The sequence below is a fragment of the Acomys minous genome (assembly GCF_964271855.1).
Source record: "Acomys minous genome assembly, chromosome: 1".
Lineage (NCBI taxonomy): Eukaryota > Metazoa > Chordata > Mammalia > Rodentia > Muridae > Acomys > Acomys minous.
The window spans coordinates 17514125-17534549 of NC_140483.1; the positions used below are offsets into that span (position 1 = coordinate 17514125).

The 20425-nt window shown below is 44.7% G+C and overlaps 2 protein-coding genes across 7 annotated transcripts in view; one reads left to right on the forward strand and one right to left on the reverse strand.

Moving 5' to 3' along the window:
* Positions 1-10362, forward strand: part of AKT3 (AKT serine/threonine kinase 3) — a 212387-nt gene extending 202025 nt beyond the window's left edge. Inside the window, exons 13-14 of the mRNA XM_084758568.1 lie at positions 1403-1505; positions 7303-10362. Of these exons, the coding sequence (XP_084614694.1) occupies positions 1403-1505; positions 7303-7388 (189 nt within the window). The 3' untranslated portion in view covers positions 7389-10362. The remainder of the gene's footprint in view (positions 1-1402; positions 1506-7302) is intronic.
* The window catches only part of SDCCAG8 (SHH signaling and ciliogenesis regulator SDCCAG8), a 204073-nt gene continuing 188174 nt past the window's right edge, over positions 4527-20425 (reverse strand). For 5 of the 6 annotated variants that reach the window (XR_014774790.1, XR_014774791.1, XR_014774792.1 and 2 more), the window contains one exon: positions 12342-12656. Coding sequence is in view for 2 of the 6 variants with exons in the window: in XM_084758219.1 (XP_084614345.1) it covers positions 12627-12656 (30 nt within the window). In the remaining 4 variants the exon portion in view is untranslated. Of the gene's footprint in view, positions 4551-12341; positions 12657-20425 lie in introns of those variants that run through there. The other variant, XM_084758220.1, reaches the window with a different exon arrangement.

The following is a 20425-nucleotide window of genomic DNA, read 5'->3' on the forward strand; positions in this document are numbered from 1 at the left end:
TGAGCTAGGGTCTTCTGTCTAGTCAAGAATGGCCTAGAACTTGCTTTGTAACCCAGGTTGACCTCAGACTGAGGGTCCTCCTACCTCTGCCTCCTAGGGTTACAAGTATGTATACTATACTAAACCTGCTTGAAAATGTTGTTTTGCTTGCTCTCGCTGTGTTGGAGAACATACCCCATTTTCCAACTTTTAAAAATAGAATCTGTCTACAGTATAAACATTTTAACATAGATTTAATGACAGTGAGAATGGGGAAAACATATTTCTATCAATCCAAGTGTATGTTTCTTTCTGTAAAATTTGGGCAAAACATGCCAATTTCTTCATCCTGTTTGTCATTTTCTTATCTCTGTAAGAATTATATTCTGTTCTGAGGAGACTCACAAGTCCTGGGACTGTGTGTCTTGTATTCAGAAGGAAACCCATATGTCTGTCTTGCCCTTTGGGGTCAAAGCTCTGACAAGTGAGAACACTGTCACTGCCCTGTTCACTCACAGTCAGTACAGGGCACCATGGGTCATGCTTCTCTACCTGGCAACCACTGCAGGCTTCCTTCCCACCCTGTCCATCCCCCCTCTCCCCCGTCCCCCGCTTTGACCCAATAGAGTCAGTCTAGCTCTGTCAAGGCTAGCATAATTACTTCAGATTTCCTTCAAGACACTTTTTTTTTTTTTTTTTTTTTTTTTTTTTGGTGAGGAGGGAGTGAAAGTTGTGGATGCAGTTTTTCATGAGCTTCAAGGATTGCTAAGAAGTCTGATTCGAAGGTAAGGGTAGGTAGGCATCAATGCTTGTTCCAAAAAGAGAATTTTTTTTTTACAATAAAGGTGGCAGGTGGTTGTTTGTGATTACAGAAGAGCTGTGATAGTTGGCTTTTGCTCTTCTTTGTTGGTTTTGAAGCCTTACTGGGCCAAGGAGGAGTTGTGATCCTCTTGCCTCAACCATCTGAGTGCTGGGGTCACAAGAGCTTATCCTCACTCCCAGCTAAGTTATATTCTTAATATTAACCATTGAGCCAAGTTCAAGGAAAGAAGGAGAGAACAACAAGCAAATTTGCATTCTTGCTGCCCTGGGAAGAACCACAGTTTAGCCAGGTACCCAACATCCTATACCAGTTGTCAGAAACAGTGAAGACAGACTGTACAGTATTCTCCTCCCAGCCTGCTTTATGCCTTCCCCACTGCTCTGTCTTGCATAACCAAGTTTTTATGGAGAAACGAAGACCTTACAATTCTATCTTTAGACTACTGATAGGAAGCCAAGCACCTTGTCCGCTTTATACAGTGACTCAGCCTTCTAGTCTTTTGTACCATTCATTTCACTATTTGCTAGTGTATCTAATCATATCTTAAAAGTAGCTTTTCCTGAATTGAAATCCATTGACAGTATTTTCTTCTTCTTATAGCTTGTACCTCCTTTTAAGCCTCAAGTAACGTCTGAGACAGACACAAGATACTTTGATGAGGAATTTACAGCTCAGACTATTACAATAACACCACCTGAAAAATGTAAGTAAATCTATTAAACAGTTGCTAACATTCTAAAATAGTTGAAAATAGTCTCCAGAATCATTTGCTAAAGATTAAACATACTTGTGACTTTTAATCCATTTCTGTTAAGAATTACAGCTCTCCATGAGGGAATAGCAGAGCAACAGAACAGACCTTTTCTGTGTAGGACACTTAGAGGCCAAATCACAGGTGTACTCCTCACTGCTGTCTTAGCAGCTCTTTGCTGCCTATTGGGCTATTTCTGAAGCAGGGCCATTCCCTGGTCTGGACCCTTGTTCCCGTACATCCTATCATCAGAATTACGCTAGTTCTGCCTCTTCCTTACTTAGTCATTTTAACTTTACTTTTAAAACTAGCTTTCACTTTAACAATAATACTGTTAAAGACAATACCATTTTCTATTAATTTGTATGCATATACTTTCAATTAAAAATGCATTAGGCTATGTTTTCCTACACCATTTCATGTCATTCTGTGGACACTTGTATATGCCTCATTCTCCAAGAAATGCCACAAATAAGTAAGTTTTGATGGAGAATGAGGATAAGGTAGAATTTTGCAGTGATGTTTAGAAAGGTAAAAGAGTCCCAGGAATACATCCTTTAGCATTTCTTCCTTCCTTTTCCTTTGTTTTAATATTTTTCTTTACTGTTGGTTGATACTGCTCCTATACACTGAATGTCTGTGAAGCAGACAATGAAAGGCTAGTCCTGTAGTGGTCACGATGGAGTAATTTTATTGTTGAAACACTAAGTAGGACTTATCTAGGGCCTATAGCCCTACACCCAGGAGAGTGCGTGCCCTGAGGAGAAATGTCCGTGTGTACATATGTGCACTCCAGATTCTTGTATGCCTTTAGAGTCATGAGAAGAAGTGCTTACCTTTTATAAGTGAATCACATACAGCTGGGAGCAGGGCTCTGCATCTCAGCTGGGACCAACCATGCTCTAAGATGGCCACGTGCTGAAGGGAGCTACATAGACTATGTGGCAGACTTTTAGTATCACTAAGAAGTTAGAGACTGTTCAAAAGCCTGTGGAGCTACAGGAAGTCAGTTAAGGGTTATGAGGAGAAATTATGGGCACAGGCCTTGGCCTCTGGCCTTGGCATGGGATGTAGCAATATAATTGTTCAAAATACTGGGAAACCCCAGTGGTGGCTGAACAGACCAAGAAAAATGCCCACCCTGAGTTCTTGCTGGGCTCTACCATTTGGATCTAAGGCTGGCTGGCTCCGTGCAGGCCACCACTGCCCAGGCTGCAGCTCTCCAGTACCTTCCCTTTTCAGTGGGCATCCATGTCTTATCCAGAGAGCCACCTTTGTTGTCCTAACCCAAGGAGCAGGGAAATAAGACTGAGCTCCATTCTACTGTGACACTTCTGTGTTGAGGATGCTTTTACTTGGTTTTTCTCATTGACTTGTTTTCTATTTTTGTCAGTGTAAAAATGTTACTGAAAGGATCTCATGACTTAATAACTGTTTGTCACCAGTCCCAGATAGATGCTTGGCACAGGATAGATACCAACAAGTATTTACAAGTATTTATTAAGTGAGTGAACATAAAATATGACCAGATCCTGAGGGTGTCAGGGTCAGGAGCAGACCCTGCTCTTCTCACAGTCACAGTTGCCTTTGGCTGTCTGGGCTTCTTTTGTTTGTCTTTCCTCCCAGTTGGCATCCACTGTCTCCCGTGGGATGGGAAGATCTTGGTGTCTTTTTGGAAAGGACATTGAAGGGAATCTTGCTAGTCTAGCCTGTTCTGGAATCACAGGATCCTAATGCCTCAACCTCCTGAATCTAGAAATAACGTCTCTGGGCCTTCACACCAAGATTGACTCAAGACATATTGCTTCCTCAGTCTCAGCCTCTTCAAGATGATTCTTAAACGGAAGTTTTTGGCATGTGAGGATTCTTTTTAAGACAGCTGAATATGTGATTTTAGAAAAAAAATACAAATAAGTGGGGCTTGGAAATGAAGTGTCATGAGTAGATTGTTCACTTCAGAAAGTTAAAAGTCAAATTCCAGTTTGCAGGATACAAAGTATGGAAGCGTAGACTGCAAGCTGGGGATCCTGCTTCCTGTCTCATCTCTGCCACTTACTAGTTCTGAGATAAGATGCCTCTGCTTGACATGGAGGCACAGGGACTCTGGGATAATCTCTAGTGGCCATGTCTCTCTGGAGTGTACCTGACAAGCCAGCTCTTAAGAGGAAGGCTCCAGAGGACTCCACGTGGTGTGCTAACTGGGCCTTATGATTTACAGGAAAACTGAGGAATGGGTCCACTATAGTAAGTCCCTGAACTCTATGGCGTGTCACCCAGGTGAAGTTAGAAGCTACTAAAAGTGCTCCTGTAGTAGTTTAGTCAGCCACATATTTATGGCAGCTGTCCCAAGGAGAACTTGTATGTTTGTTTCTCAGTCCCTAAAACCTCTGAAACGGTGATGAGAAGTGCTTTGTGTGTGTTAACTTTAATCCTCTCCTTATCTTCATTCATGCGGCCAGGTTGATAGGCCTTAGTCCTGGAAGGATGGTAGGTTCATGTGTGGAGTGATGACGCCTGTAAGTTAGCATCAGTAGTAGTGTATGTGACTTTGTAGAAGTAGTGACCTTGCTCTGCTGCTGCATCCTGACATTGCAGCAACAAGAGCCCACCCAGTGTGGCCTGGCCTGACAGGGCATGCCATAGACTAGGATTCAGGGGAGTATACGTCTCGGGCTCCTTCTCTTCCTTCAGAATCTCTAGGACGAGAAGCTGAGTCATAGGATGGCTAAACCGCTTTCTGGCCTAGTCCCTGTTGGAGAGGGGGTCCCAGGGGCTATTGGATGCAGTTTTTGGTTCTGAGGCCAAGGGAAAAGCTTTCATTTTGGCAGTTCATAGATTCCAGGTTTCCCGTATGGAGTGCAGTATACACAGTATACACAGAGAGTAGGTTTTTTCTGGTAGACTTGAAACCATTGTTTCAGCTCAGACACCAAGATTTGGTTCCGAAGTCCACAGGATGCCATTTGTTAGCAGTTGTCTTCCCACTTGTCACCTTGGCTTTATAAATCAAAAAAAAAAAAAAATTTAATTATTTTTTAAGACTAAATCAGCAGTTAAGAAAAAAGCAAAATGTTCCATTTTCTACAAACAGCTGCAGCAATATGCCAGATTGTCCTAACTGGTGTTAATTAATTGAACAGATTTTTTAGAATGTGTTGTCTTTCATTACATCCATCCATGGTCCTGTGCTTTCCACTCACAGAAAAGGAAAGTTTCTTTGTGAGAGATCTGATCTCTTTTGCTACTGTCTAATTACATTTGTTAAATGTTCTGAGAAAAGCAGGCACTGGGGGCTACGTGTGTGCAGAGATTCAGATACAGACCTGTAGGTTGATCATTTAAATGTCGTTATGTTCATTATTGGTGTCATTGTGCCTGCATGGTCCTCTAGAATAGGAACAGGGTTACATAAATTGACTAGGTGTCATGTCCCCAAGTTCCTTTCACTGCGGCCCCCCTGCCAAGGTAGCACAAGTGCCCAGGGAGCTTGCTGCTCTCTTGCCTCAGTTGGACATTGTCAGAGAACAAGCCCCATTGTGACCAACCTGGGGAGGGCCAGACAAGAGCTGTGTGAGTGGCTTTAAAGATAGATGTGTGGGCCGCACAGCCAGACTGTCCATTCAGACCTGCTCCTGCTCAGAACTGTGCTGAGGGTTACTCAAGTGACAGGGGCACCCAGCCGTATACCCCCTTGCTCCAAGGCAAGACTCATGTAAAACCCTTCTGTGCCTAGGAACCAGGGCAATCCCTGTTGTCTCTCTGGGGTAGAAAAAGCACAAAGTTTTTTCATACATAGTGTCTGAAAACAAAGCTTTAGCGGGGAAAACTGTTTTTGAGAGGTGATTGACACATGTCAGAATTGGAACAATATTATTTTGGCTGACTTTTCTATAGAGATCATGCTGGGTGACCCAGTAGAAGATGTTTCCAACCCTTCCCATCTTTTAAACAGCTAACGAATTTGATCTAGAAGGTTCATGTGATTGGCTTGCTTCTGAGCCCATATGTACAAATCTACCTCAGCACTACCTAGGATTGCTTACCAGATGCTGACAAGGCAATGGTCTTTTTGCAGAGGAGAATTTGTATAGTGTCCTGTACAAACTGTGTGTGTGTAGAGTGTTTCTTACTATTGCAGCAGTTGTTTTTGGTACATTTGACCTGAAGAATTTAGGTTAATGCTAATTTAGACTCACTTCTGATATCCCTGTGCATTACAAGAGAACAAGAAAAAGACCAAAAAAAAAAAAAATGTTTATTTCAGATGAAGGCAAAGCCTATGGGGTGCAGTATAGCCTATGTTCTTGAAATCAGTGCTACCTGGGGAGCCTGGAAAACAAAAAGAATGGAATATCCCTCTTAATGAATTTGAGGAAATGGAAATATTTTGCTTGAAAAAAATGATTATAAGGCTAGAGAGATGTGTCAGTCATTAGGAACACCTGCTGCTCCTATAGGGGACCTTGGTTCAATTCTTAGCCTCACACTGGGGGGGGGGGGCTGACAATCTGTAACTAGTTTCAGGGTGCTTTAATTTGTTTCTATTGCTATGATTAAAAACTGTGAGCAAAACCAACATGGAGAGAATATTTGTCTTACAATGTCTTACACAGTCCATCATCAAAGGGAAGTCAGTACAGGAGCTTAAGGTAGGAACCTAGAGGCAGGAGCCGAGGCAGAGGCCATGCTTGCTGGAGCGCTCCCCGTGGCTTGATCGGCTTGCCTTTTTTAATAACCCAGAACCATGTGCCCAAGGATGACATCACGCAGTGTGCTGGACCTTTCCCACATCAATCATTAATCAATAAAATGCCCCTGCAGACTTGGCTACAGTCCAGTCTGATAGAGGCATTTTTTCAATGGAGGTTCCTTCTCAAAGGACGTGAGCTTGTATCAAGTGTATATGTGTGCTATGTAAGCAGCACACAACGGATCTGAGCCTCCTCTAGATCATGTGTTTCACATAAACACACTCCCCCCTTTCATGTACATGCACATATACAGTAGTAAACGCAAACCATTTTTTAGAAGGGGTGCTGACCGGGTCATCTTGACTACAGGAGAGTATGCAATGGACTTTGGAGATGAGCAGGACTGGCTTAGATGGAGATTTCTAGTACTTGGTCATACCCAAGGAAGAGCTATGTGACTATGTGTACCCCAGTGACACACCACTTAGGAAGAGCCATGGTCTGTGTGGCCTGTCACAGACAGGAAAGGGAGATGAGAGAGGGGAGTGTGCATACATGCCACCTTGCCACAGTCTTGCAAATCCTTTCTTGTTTTTCTGATGAGCCACAACTTGAATGCTGCTGCCTCTTTATCATCTTTTATTTTGTTCTTTTTTTCATTTTTACCACAAGAAATGAGAATAGTGAGTTAATCGATGGTAGACATTGGCTCACATTGCTTAGGAAGATTGGTTTGCAGTCATACCTAGGTCACCAGGAAGGAAAACTACAAGCACTTTGGAGACCTAACGGGCTCTTCTAGAATCAACTATGTATCGTTTAGAACTTCACGGTTCCATGAAATGCAAAGATTCTTGAAAATTTCCTGAATCTCGAAATTTTGATGACTTAGAGATGATTTTATAATATTATTTTCTTGTAGATCTTGTGCGTCTAGAAATCATAATTTTTTAAACTAAATTTTGTTGAGAAGTTTATGGGACGTACTGTCTCTGTAAATGTATATATCAGAGTAATATTGCACAATATAAATGACAGTAGCTGTTTGCTGCCCACAGATGATGAAGATGGCATGGACTGCATGGACAACGAGCGGCGGCCACATTTCCCGCAGTTCTCCTACTCTGCAAGTGGACGAGAATAAGTCTCTGTCATTATGTTTCTACACTGTCATCTTAGATTTTGCCACTGAGAATGATTCCTGGACATCTCCACCAGTCCTCGCTCTTACAGTTAGCAGGGCACCTTCTGACATCCCTGACCAGCCAAGGGTCTTCACCTCTCACCACCTCTCACCCACATGAAAACATAGACACAGACACTCCAGTTTTTGTTTTTGCATGAAATTGTATCTCAGTCTAAGGTCTCATGCTGTTGCTGCTACTGTCTTATTATAGCAACTTTCAGAAGTAATTTTACAATCTTTGGGAGTCATGAGCCCATCGTTTGTTTGTGCATCAAGTGTCATCTTTCAGTTTTTGTTTTTCCCTAGCAGTGAAGGCTAAATGAGACACACTGATTCTAGGTACATTTTTAATTTTCTAGGCGATAAATCAAGAACTAACTAGACTAAGAAGATGTAGTTTATATTCCTGAACAAGCAGTTGTTGAAGGGTGGTGGTGTGCATATGTAAGAATGTAGCAACACATGTATGACCAGTGCATAAAGTGTGCATCACTGACATTTGCCCGGAAAGCCTTAGGAAGCGCTGAGAGGACTGAAGGGCTGAGGAGATACACTTTTTTTGGGAAAAAAAAAAATCCTGCTAGATACTGTGGAAGAAGTCCAGTGTCACCCATGGATGCCCAGACTTCATGGGCAAATAGACATTATTCTACCAAGTACTGAAGGCGCAGAGTCACCTGGAGGGTCTTAGGATCCACTTTGTACCCGAGAGTATTTTCCCCTGGGCTTGGCAACCTTTTACCCTTCTTGCTCTTTATCACCTCTGATGGCTGAAGAATGTAGACAGTGTAATGATCCTGCTGCCGCCAAAACCTATACACCAAGGTGAACAGGTGTTTGCCTTACCAGTTTTGAAGTGTTTATTTTCAGTTATAGGTGAATTAGCTTTTTCTCAGATGTTAAAACTTTGAATGTCCTTTATGATTTTGTTTATATTACAGTAGTATTTATTTTTTAGTGATAAGAATTGTATTGTCATGTTAGCAAACGCAGCTCCAACTCACAGGTCATTGACTGCGGTTTCTTTTGACCCATGTGCAAGGAATGTACACGCCCATTAGAATCATGCACTTTTTCTCCTATGTAAGGAAATGGTAAGGCTTTGGGATGATATCTGTTGGTTAGAATCTGGTGAGAATCTTTGGGAGAAGAGATGCTGTAATTTAACCCCTTGGTGCTGAAATGAGAAAATCCCCAACTACCCATTGCCAAGGGGTTGGTGGAGCAAATGGATGTTGATGGTTGCTCACTTGAGTGGGTGTGTGAGTATGGCCTGTCATAAGTTAATGGGGAAAGCTGAGACCCAAATGACGATAAGAAGTGAACTTTACTTGGCAAAACGAACACATCACAAGTAGTCACACAGTTAGGAAGTAAAGGACAAGAAGCTGGTGTGTTTATTCTTATCAAGGTACATTCATTACTGAATCAAGCCATCAGGGAAAACAACAAAACAAAACACCTCTAGCTTTTCTTTTTCTGTACATACTCATGTCTCCCAATCCCAAACACTTCTCACTGAGAGGGGACATGTATGCAAACCTCATCTTTCTCCTTCATTATGATGATCTTCAGATTAAACCCTTTGGTGCTAGGAGCTGACATTTTCCAAAGCAGACTATGAAGTCCAAGGATCAAAGCCTTTCTTGCAGCAAGCAGGAGAGCACCTGCTCCATGGAGTGATCATGGAAATGTACTCTGGTTACTAGCTCACAGCTCCCAAACGGAAGACCACAGTGTGGCATAGTCATTTAATCGCGTTGTCTTTTTGAGTAGGAAGTCATGTTCTTATGCGATGTCTTGGCCTCTAGGCTCAGACTTGTGGAAGCAGAGCCGCTGCTGGCAGTGGCCACTGGGGCTGCTGGGGCGCAAAGGGCATTTTACTAAGGCAGCTAAGACGGACTCAGACAGAGATTTTGTCCTAATTTTTCATGTTTCTACCTGGGCAAGTTTATCCTTAGAATGGAGTAGGAAGTTAAAGTAAACAGACGTTCATTCTTACATCTGTAGTCTTTCCTCCTACTTAGAATTATACTGAATGTTTCACAGTGACAAGAAGGTAGATTAGATGGTATGTCCTTTATGTTACCTTGCATCCATTTTGTAAGAAAGAGACGTGAGAGGAAGAAAAGCAAGCTGAGCCCCCAGAAGGAGCAGACACTGTATACTAAGCACACAGCTTCTTTGGTTTTGTCTCTCCTCCCAAGTCTTAAGGTAATTTCATGACCTTGGCCAAGGATACTTTGTAAAGATTAATGAGGAGGCACTTACAGTGCCTCAGGCTGGCCACTCCCTCACACCTGGCCCTTGGTCCCCAGCCACTCAAGGGGTTATTCATCCCATCCCTGGATTCCCCAAGTGTCACGGAAGGTGTGTTCTTGGCTTTGATTTTGAGAATTCTTTCCTTGCACCCCCGGATGTCAGTTAAATGGCAGAAGTAAAACAGGTGTGGAGAGGAGATTTTATGCTGCCTGTGCCTACACTGTAGGGTTCTAACAGTTGAAATGGCCTGAAACCTGGAATCATGTCTGCACGCAGTTCTGCCTTCGTGATTCCAGCTCCTACCAACTCCAGCTTGACTTCTTGTCATCATGCAGGCTGTCTTGGACGAAACTAGCCACTTCCCCTCAGATTGCTGCCAGTGCTGCTCACAGCTTTGCTTTCTTCACTGATGACAGAGCATCATTCCAGTATTTCTTCCATTTCCCATCTGACCTCCACAGCTTCTCAGAGCTGACTTCCTGCTGGAGCCACATGCTTCTCTTCCCCTCACTACCTGCAGGGTCTCCACCACACCTCAGTGTACACACTTGGCTGCTACTGTCTGTGCTGTCTACCATCACAGTTCCCTTAGCTTGATCCTGGTAGAGCATTACAGGCAAGCATGAAATGTAAAGTATTTATTTAAATAAAAAGAAACCTCTGAATTGGTCATCGAGTCACCTCCCTGTAGATTTGTAGTCTGTGACATATTTTGACTTTCTGGTTCTGGTCACCTGGTTAAGGGTTTGAAGCAGACAGACCTGTGAACACAGATGCTGTCTTCACTGTCACTGCTGGCTACACTACAGACATTTGTTTCCTTACGTATATGACCCACAGGGTATGACATTACTACAAAAAAATCTGGTTTTGTACACTTAGTATCTCACACGCATCTAATAGGGACACACATTACTTTCTTCGTATAGACAGCTTAAATAAAGCCCTATGTCAATCTGCCAGTTCTCTGTTTGTTGTTGTTGGATATGGCTTTGTAATTTCAGAAACCTAAATTTTGTTCTTTTTTGGAGAAAAAAAAAGCTTCAGCTGATACTAACTAACCCTGTATGAAGGTGTGACAGGAAAATAGGTAAATTCCTTTTAAGAGAAAACACATACGGGGATATTTTTATTTGAGCAAAATGCCAATAGCATGCTTGCATAAACTGATGAAGGGCTAGGAGTGGAGTAACTGGCCACCAGCAAGTGGTTTCAAGGCACACCTACTAGGATGCCAGAGACAGAATAGGCCACAGACCCTAAAGGTCTTAATAAGAAATGGTATGGGCCCAGAATTCTCAAGGAATGCAGCTTATCACTAATGTCTTCCTGATAGCACACTGCTCCACACACTTCCTTGCAAGTGTATCTTTAAACCCTTCATGGCAATTTATAACTTAGACATGAGTGGTCAGTGGCTAGAACGTCTGAATTACATTGGATCATCATGGATGGGGCGTATTTCCAATTTTACCTCATAAGCTACAACTGTAGAACTTGGCTTTGCTGTTGTGAGTTCAACAGAGTGAAGGGGACCAGTTAGGCTTGCGTATGTATTTCTCACAGCCAAATCTGGGGACATCCTTACATGTGCTGTCCTCAAAATCAACTGGGGTTGACAGATCCAAGAGGCTGAAATAAAGTGACCTCTACAACTCTTTAAAGGTGCTATTTTTAGAATATTGTATAATTTATTCATGGTATACATAAAACGGAATTGAAGACAGTTAAAATATGTGACAACTTTATGTCTAGCACATTTGGTGAAAAACCAGGAACTTCTAACTCAGAAGTTCTGCTGTTTGAGGCTTGCACCTTTGACATGCCCCAGAGATAAGGATGGCCCGTGCAGTGCCATGCCACCACCTCCATGGCCTAAGCTGCATGATTGTGAAGGGCAGGCTGAGCATGTGGAAACCAGGCCTCTGCTGAAGAGCCCTGGGCTGCTGGGTTGCTGGCTGGCAAAGGTGGTGAGGCTTGGCTTGTCCCACATGCAGCCTTGCCCTTAGTGTTTCATCCCACTGTCAAACACCATAACCATCTCAGCATCCAGTTTGGTTTTGTTTTGTTTTGGTTTTCATTTTTTTTCTTTGGTTTGGTTTGTTTTGTCTTGTGGTGCTGGGGAAGGAACCCAGGCCTCACACATTCTGGGCCAGTGCTCTACCACTGAGCTATACCCCAGACCTTCCAGTGTCCGATTGTATTCCTTTAAAGCATTTGAGGGCTTGACTGTATAGTAGAAATACTATTTTAGACTAAAAATATGATCTGTGTACAGATATTTGATATACTGTTAAGTAAATTTTCTAATTTCACATACACTTGTTTTTAGGCTCCTCTCAAATACTGCTATTGAAGAAAAAAATCTGACACCATCGAGCCAAAGATGCCTTTTTTTGGGGGGAGGGGGCTGTTTTATGTTGTTCAGAGATTGGAAAGTGATGCAGAGTGCTTCCTGAGTGCACACAGTTCCATGGTAGACACCAGATGCCAGCTGAAGGTGTACGTGATCTTCCTATCACAAGGGGAGGACGGGAGGGCAGGAGGAGAGTTGGTCTTCAGTACACTTTGGCTGACTTAAAACATGTGCCTTTTGGTGTGTTTTGTTTGTCACTGCTACAAAATGGAAAGGAAACAGAACAACTCAAGTCTTTAGAAAGGTCATTTTATTAATCCCTGTGCATACTTTAGAGTAGAGATACCATAAATCAGTGACTTGACTGTTCTGAGCACACACTCCAACTAGCCCTAGCCAGTTGATGCTGAAGCAGCCCTGTCTGCATTACAGGGACAGAGCACGGCATGAAGACCAGCCCCCTGAGTCCTGGGGTGTCTCCCTGGGGAGGTCTCGGTGCACTGTGGCACATTAAGTACAAATCAGATGAATGTAAATATCTCTTTGTAAATCATTTATTTCACTCTGTTTCATCCAGGTCAGCAATCAGATTGTGGCATGCTGGGTAACTGGAAAAAATGATAATAAAAAGTAAGTTTAAATAGATCATGGGTATTTGTTTTCTCATTTGCTGGTTTGGTCAGCTGTTGTTACTGAAGCTTTGGAAAAAAGGTTTCTGTTGCTAAAAATGTGAAAATCACATGTTAGCCAACATTATTAAAAATTTGTGCCTCACTCCCTCCACCAGAGACCAAAGCCCCTTTTGTTTATGAGTATCAGACTATGCACTAACATGCTTTCCTTCTGAACACAGCCTGTATTCCAGGCCTGTGTATACCCATACCCATGAGCAGTTGACATTATGTCAGCATGGCAAAACTATTTGTCAGTAGACTGACCTGACATTATGGTGGGCAAAAGTTGCGTGTGTGGACTTAGGATCATACAAACAAGCTTCTGTTACCTGCAGTTGCTTGTAACATACTTAGATGTCTTTTCACAAAGATGCGTCACTACATGCTGGAAGGCAGGATCCATGCTATTGAGGCCTTGTTTCTAAGATTTTTGTGCTTGTTGGTACAGTGGAGAGCCAAGGGTTAGCAAAGTGTTGAGCACCATTCCCTGGTGACTACCACTGAGCTTGCACACAAGTTCACGCCACACTGGGTATGTCAGAGTGTCTGCCTAGGTCTGCAGTGCCTTCCGTGGCAGATGACCAGCTACAGTACAGCACAATGAGGAGGCAGCTATCTCTGGCAGTCCTAGAACTGTAGTTCCCACTGGGCCAGGATGATGGAGCACAGGCCAGGGCCCACTCAGCCCTAGTGGCTTGAGCTAGAATCCAAGCGAGGACTCTGCTGCCTGGGGGAAGGATTTCTCAGTTGGGAGCCTGAGTGAGACATATTGGAAATATCCCCCGCCCCTTTAATGTTATGTGTGCATTTCAGGTAGATGTTGCCATGCATGAGTAGCGTGGTATGAATTTTAATGAACTGTTTGCTGTATGAGCAGAATGATTTCCACATAGGGAATGCAGGCAGGGCTATGGCAAGTGGCAAGGCAGGACAGCATGAGGTGAGTGATGAGTAACTTCTCAGAGCCCAGGGGAGCTTTGTTCCCAGACTCTTCCAGAGGGGACCTGGGACACCTGTCAGCTACCAACGCTTGTCGTCAAATGACCCAGCAGACAGAGGGTCTCCATTAGAGCTGAGGTCAGCCAACTGAGCAAGCTGATACTGGGTCTGAAAGTGACTGGTAGGGATACCCTCCCCAGTCTCTGAGGATAGCCAGGTAGCATCAGCTGCCTTGTATACTAGATCCCTAGGCACACATGGGTTTGTCACCTAAAAGAGTAGGTGACTGAAGAAGGGTCAGCACAAACCATGCCATGTTTCAGAAGACAGAAGTGAATAAACTTGGGCAGAAAATCCTGTGAGAGGATGGAGCTTTGCAGCAGGATTGCCATGAGCGCAGCTCCAGGTAATGCATTTCTCAGTCTCTCGGTGCCTGCAAGTTCCAGGCCGGCTAGGAATGTGCCATCCCTGGGCTTCCTGTTCATTCCTGCTGCCCCTCTGACTGGAGACAACCTCCTGAGATGACAGCATGTGAGGCAAAACAGGATCACAAGCCATCTGCTCTTAGAGCAAAGAGGTGGTTGTCACTCTGCAATGGGCATTCGGGTGTGCTTCGGGTAAACATGCTGTTTCTTGACTGCCGCACACATCCTGCTCAAGTCTTGTACTCTGGTGCCGCGGTAAGTATTGGCCTGAGTCTGTCACTGCCACATTGTCTACTGGAGTAACATTCTTCAGTGCTGCCTCATCTTTTCACACAGTTACCCAGAGACACAAACAGTGGTAGTCTGCCTAATCTGCCATCACGTGTCCCGGGAGTTGCTGATGTGTATTTCTGTCGTCAGCAGCACAGCCACTGTCGTCTCAGTCCAGGAGGGAACGTGGATGTCTAGGCAGTGTTCTCAGTTTGGAACCACAGCTTGAGCTTTTCTGCCTGCTTACCTGTTACTATGACCCCTGTGGCCCTTCAGGATCTGTGACTGCCCTAGGAACTGGAGTTGTCTCTTTGCTCTCTTGGCTACAACCCAATGTTACTGACCCACATTAACTCCTACCATAGCATCTCCCCCAAACCTTGGGCTTCGTGGCTAATTTATTTCTGAAGTTTACTTCAAACTTGGTGTTTAAGAAGTGAGTTGCATGGGGTGACCCAGACCGTTGCCCAGTTGACCATGCTTTAGGGCCCCTAGCCCTTTCTGCTGCTGGGTTAGATGCTTGCTTTGTAGCCTGGCCTGCTATGTCCATTTGTTTCTTTTTGTTTTTGTTGAGGCAGGGTTTCTCACTGTGTAGCCCAGGCAGGTTTCACCAGTCTCCTAAGTGACTGCCCCATGGATCTCTGTGCCCTCTAACCCCAGTGTCTTGTAGCCCTTCAAATCAACATTCTTTCTGGCTTTCTCTCTGCACATTACCCATGTAGCCAGGTCCCAAGCAGTGTGTTCCTATGCCTCTAGCAGTAGGCATCTACTTTCAAGAGAGTGGGTACTTTCTCAAGTTTGCTCTGAGGTAGGTGCCAGAGGTACACTCAGGCTCCAGGCTCCTCCTCGAGCTTTGCTGTGGGCTACTCACCCACTCCACTTTCCCACCACATCACACCTGTGAGCTGCATTCTTCCATCTGCCTGGGAACATACGAAATGATTTCTCTCTAGTGGCCCTGTGATCCTGCTGTTGACAGTGACACTATGAAGTTCAGTGGCACTTGGACTGGGCTCCAAATGGGACCCTACCCTGTACTAGAGGTGCAGAGCTAAGGTCTGAGCCTAGGCATGTACAGATCCTACCATGATTCTCAAGGCCTGCTTTAGTACATCCATGAAGAACTGAGCAGCTGTCATGACAGCATGTTAAAGGGCAAGATAGGAGGCAACCCAGGATGGATCAACCCAGACAGGGAGAAGGAAAAGTACCCTGTTTGTGCGTTGCAGACCTTAGTGGGTTGTGGCAATAAAGGACATCTTGCTTGGCAAGTGATAATGCCTACCAAGCTCCACAGTGCCCCCAGACCCTAGAGCAGTCTCCCCAACACAGACTGGAGCTTCTGCCAGGAAGCACAAAGAGTCTGACCACTGCCAGCTGTGAACCAAGGCAAGAAGTCACAAGTCACCATAGGCCAGCACTGACCCCTTGCTGGTCACCTGTCTGGGCTTCTGGAGACAGCTGTGGTTCTCTTCCATGGGTGACCTTTGGAAGGTCTGCAGAGCCAGAGCACAGCTTCCTTCCGTGAGATGGGAGGCAGCTCTGTGCAGGCCAGGGTACCTACACCCTTGCAGGACAAGCACTTTCTCTGCACAGGTGCAGGTGTCTTTTGTGGGAATCATATTTCCATGGGAAATGAATTTTAAGAATTCCCAAAGGACAGACAGTGTCACCCACAGCAGAGAGTGGAGCCTCTGGCTGCCTTGTGTTTGAAAGCGTTAAAAATGAAGACAACATTGACATTTGGGGTTGTAATGTGACGGAATTACAGTCTTTTAAAGGCAAGAACCACTTATCTCCACTGCATGTAATATTCAGTGTTTTGTTCACTTGTCTAATTGGATTAAAATATTTAGCTCCCTTTTAAAACTTGATTGTGAATTTATATTGCAAAATGTAATGTCTAACTCAGAAAGCAGTAAGAGGAGCAAATGCATCTGAAGCAATATAAAATTCAACAGTTTTCATCTACTATTGCTATTCTGAAGGTATTGGAACAAGGGAGCTGTTAGAACAGGCCTGTTAGATAAACCTGGTCTGCCCTTCAGTATTAGTGACAACAGAGTGCTAGATGAACAACTAAGCTGAATGCGTGCTGTTTCAGGGTTGTAGACCTTTGTGTTGAAAAATGCAGCCTGGGGTCTTATGTCATTCTCAAAAAACACCCAGCAGCAGGGAGTTAATGACATCTTAGCTGCATATGTTCAAGCTGATTTTTAAAAATATGCAAGTCACTTTGGTTGACAGTGTCTTGTACACAGTTTTGAAAGAATCAGGGCAAACTTTAACAGAGTCAGTTTTTATTTGAAAAATATTTTCTGGGAATGTATCAGTGTTTATTTTTGAGACTGACAATTCGGGTGAAAATCAGGATAAAAACAAAAAAACAACAATTTGGTTGAAATCAAATTGTTTGTTTTCATCTATTTAGAATTCTTTCCAAAAAATCCTAGTTCAGGAGGAGGCTTTGTAAATTATTTTATTTGGTGTATTTTCTGTTCTGTTCATAAGACACCATCTGTCTTTCAGGTAGTTAACTGTGTGTGGGGTCTGAAGTCAGCTAGGCAAAGCCCCTGGGCTCTAGGAAGGACAAAATAAGAGTGCCCAACTCTAGGTTCCCACCTTGGCTACCAACTCCTTCCAGCCAGTGAGTCTGGTCCAGCCTCATCGAGCTGGCCATCTCCAGCCTCTGTCCTGGGTCTGCTTCTAGTCACAAGCAGGCCTCTCCTGCCCTCCCCAGAATCTGTGTCTCATGCTTGTTTTCAGTTCTACTCAATGAGCCCTTTGATGTAATGAGATAATGCCGATGATCTTGAATATAATCACATATGGCTGCTGGATCCGTGCACAACTTTAAATCAAATTAGAAAGTACATTCGCTGCCAAGAATGCTTAAAAGTCATAGGGCCAACTGATTAACCACTGACACGGCAGCTTCCGACTCTGTTTTCTAAACTGTGAGTGATTCATAAGAAGGGACTCAAAGGGAATCCCTCCCCAGACTGAGCACTGAGGACAGCCTGCTCAGGGCGACAGCTATTGGAGGGTGCCAGGCAGCTGAGACTGGAGTCTGTACCCAGGGAGTAACTCACACTCATCTTGAGGGAGCAAACAGATCTCTCCGGAGACAGACCGTTTCTGTTCTCTTTCCTTTCTCCCAACCCATTCTCCCCAAGAGTGGACTCCGATTTCCTCACCAGCTGGCCCCACCCTTCCTGACCAGATGTTAGAGTCTCTGAGCTTGGGCTACTTACTGACCCGGACCCGGCTCCAAGCTGTCAAGCCTTGCCCAGTACTCCTGGGACCCACGGCTCTCACCCACAAGCCACTTCCACACTATCACTATGGCAGCTCTGGCCTCCCCAGCCAGGCAAGTCTGCCAAGGAGAGCTGCTGCAGTCCTCACATCAGAGAACTCAGGGGCTGCTGTCAGGGCAAGACCAAGCCAGTCTGGTCATGTCCACACAGGTAATCATTTGATGGCATTCTAAAGGCACTTTTCTCAAAGCTCCTCCCAGTGTGAACCAGGAAGTTAGAGAAGGCACCATTTTTAGCCAGGCTTGAATTAGGAGCTTACTACAGACCAGGGAGAGCATCACCCTGCACCCTGGACAGTGACTTTCCAGTTATGTAAACTCTGCAGCCAGAAGTGGCATTGGTATATAGCCCCACAGGACCAAGACTGATTTCCGCCATGGGCAAGAGGCTGCATGTGACTCAAATCTAAACAGAAGCAATTTAGAATAATCAAGGCTTAGAAACAAGGCACTTCCTGTTGGAGCCTACCATTCTTGCTCTGCACAGGCCAGGGCTTAGGACGTAGAGCCAATCTGAGGGACGTGACTAAGCTCCAAGGCAGCTGTCTGGGTCAGGAAATGCTCATTTTCTTTTGGGTACTGAGCAGACAGAGATTTTCAGAGTTTGACATGCCGAATTAAGCTATTATGCTTAATTCATCCAGGCTGAGAAAATGGAAGCCTTCAGCCACACCATTGCTACACTGGACACAAAGCTGGCTGTGAGCCTCAGATACCCAGCAGCCCAGCCGGGGACAGATCAAGGCACTGCCATCCCCTCCAGAGCCCTCCAGAGCCCTCAGGAGCCGCTTCCCCAACCAGATACAAAGTTGAGCATTGACCTGCTTACTTCAAGGGTTCCTTTAAAAACTCACTTTACGATTCATGCTTATTATGTGGCAAAAAATGCATCACAGAGGTCCAAGGCCACCAAGTGCCAGCACATGAAGACTAATGTAAACATTTGTGCCAAAAGAGTAGACTCTGGGTTTAGAGACTGAGCAGAGAGCTTGTAAAACCTCTCCAGCTGCTCACAACATTTGCAACAGGGAGCCAACATTACCTCCGCCAAATTTCTTTCACCCTAGGCATCTTAAAATAAGTGTCCCTCAGTAGAAGGATGGATAAGGAAACTGGTCCATTTACACTATGGAAGACTACTCAGCTATTAAAAACAAGGAATTCCCGAAATCTGTGGACAAATGGGTTGAGCTAGAAATGATCATAGTGAGTGAGTTAACCCAGAAGCAGAAAGAATCAAATGGTATATACTCTTTTATATCTGGACACTAGCCCAAGGGGCATGTCCTATAAAAGTCTTCACCTACCAGGAAAGTGGGACAGAGGGGAGGACATCCTATTGGGACTTTAGGTGAGAGAAGCATGGGAGATTGGGGAAATAGAAGGATCCAGACTTTGAACCCCTACCCAGATCTAGCCAATGGATGGGACATTCTCCTCTGCTGAGTGAAGAATGGGGACTGACTTTCACATGAACTCTGGTGCCCCACTTATGTCCCCTGGATGGGGAGGCCTGGTGGCACTCAGAGGAAGGATAACAGGCTACTAAGAAGAGACTTGATACCCTATGAGCATACACAGGGGGAGGAGGTCCCCTTCAGTCACAGTCATAGGGGAGGGGAGTAGGGGGAAAGTGGGAGGGAGGGAGGAATGGGAGGACACAAGGGATGGGATAACAATTGAGATGTAATATGAATAAATTAATAAAATATTTTTTAAAAATTTCCAGGACAGAATTTCAATATACAAAGCCCTTCAAAAATGCTCCAGACAGGCCATTATCAGAGAGCAAGGGACAGACAAGTAATTTCTGTTGCCAGTGGCAAAGGAAGACAGACTTTTTCTTGGAATATTTACTTTTAAATGAATTCTGAGCAGCTCCTGCAACAAATTTGGCAATTCTCAGGCTTTTAAAACTCAGACAAGGGCTTCTAAACATCTCTGCTCTGTGTTAAGATCTGTGTGTGCCACGAAGAAGGCAGGTGATAAATCCAAAGGCAAAGTCATATGGCAGAAGGACTGAAGTCCGGGGGGATGGGAGGAACTCATTCATGGCATGGATCCCGGCCTTCACTGCATGTCACAGGAACCCTGTCACCAAAGATGGCTCTGGTGATCGTGGGCTTTGATTAAGCAGTTCTCCCTCAGCCCTGTCCAGAGGCCTAGGTGATGACCACAGTCAAGCTCCTGAGCTGAGAGCTGACTCAGCACTGGGCAGTCAAAATGGTCCTGTCACTGCTGGCTCCATGACCTTCTCAGGAAGGGGAGAGGGTGACCTCAAGTGTAGGGCACTCCAGCCTAAGTCCCTGAGATCCCAGTGGGCATACCACTGCCCTAATGTGCCCAGTTCATAATTCCCATGGTACAGATGAAAACAGAAGCACAGAAGAGCCATGGCTGACTTGGCCAAGGTCTTACTGGAGTTTGTGCTGATTACAGGTCCAAACTAAGTGATTCTTTGAATTACCCCAATGGCTTATAAATGGAGGCTCCTGGGTCCTGCTTCCAGTTGTGTCTTTGACTGTCAGGTGTCACCAGAATCTGTGTGTGAGGGTGTTTACACACAGTCCAGTCAGTGTATGGTCAGACCCTACTGGTCTGTACCCCGTTAGCCCTCCAGCGCATTCTTCTGCCATTGCATGAGCCCTCTAACCCCCACCCCCACCCCTGTCCAGTTTGGCCCCTTCATAACTGTGAACTCCAAGCAGTGTACAGAGGGACTTCAGAGGCTAGTTCCAAGACAGGTCAAGGTC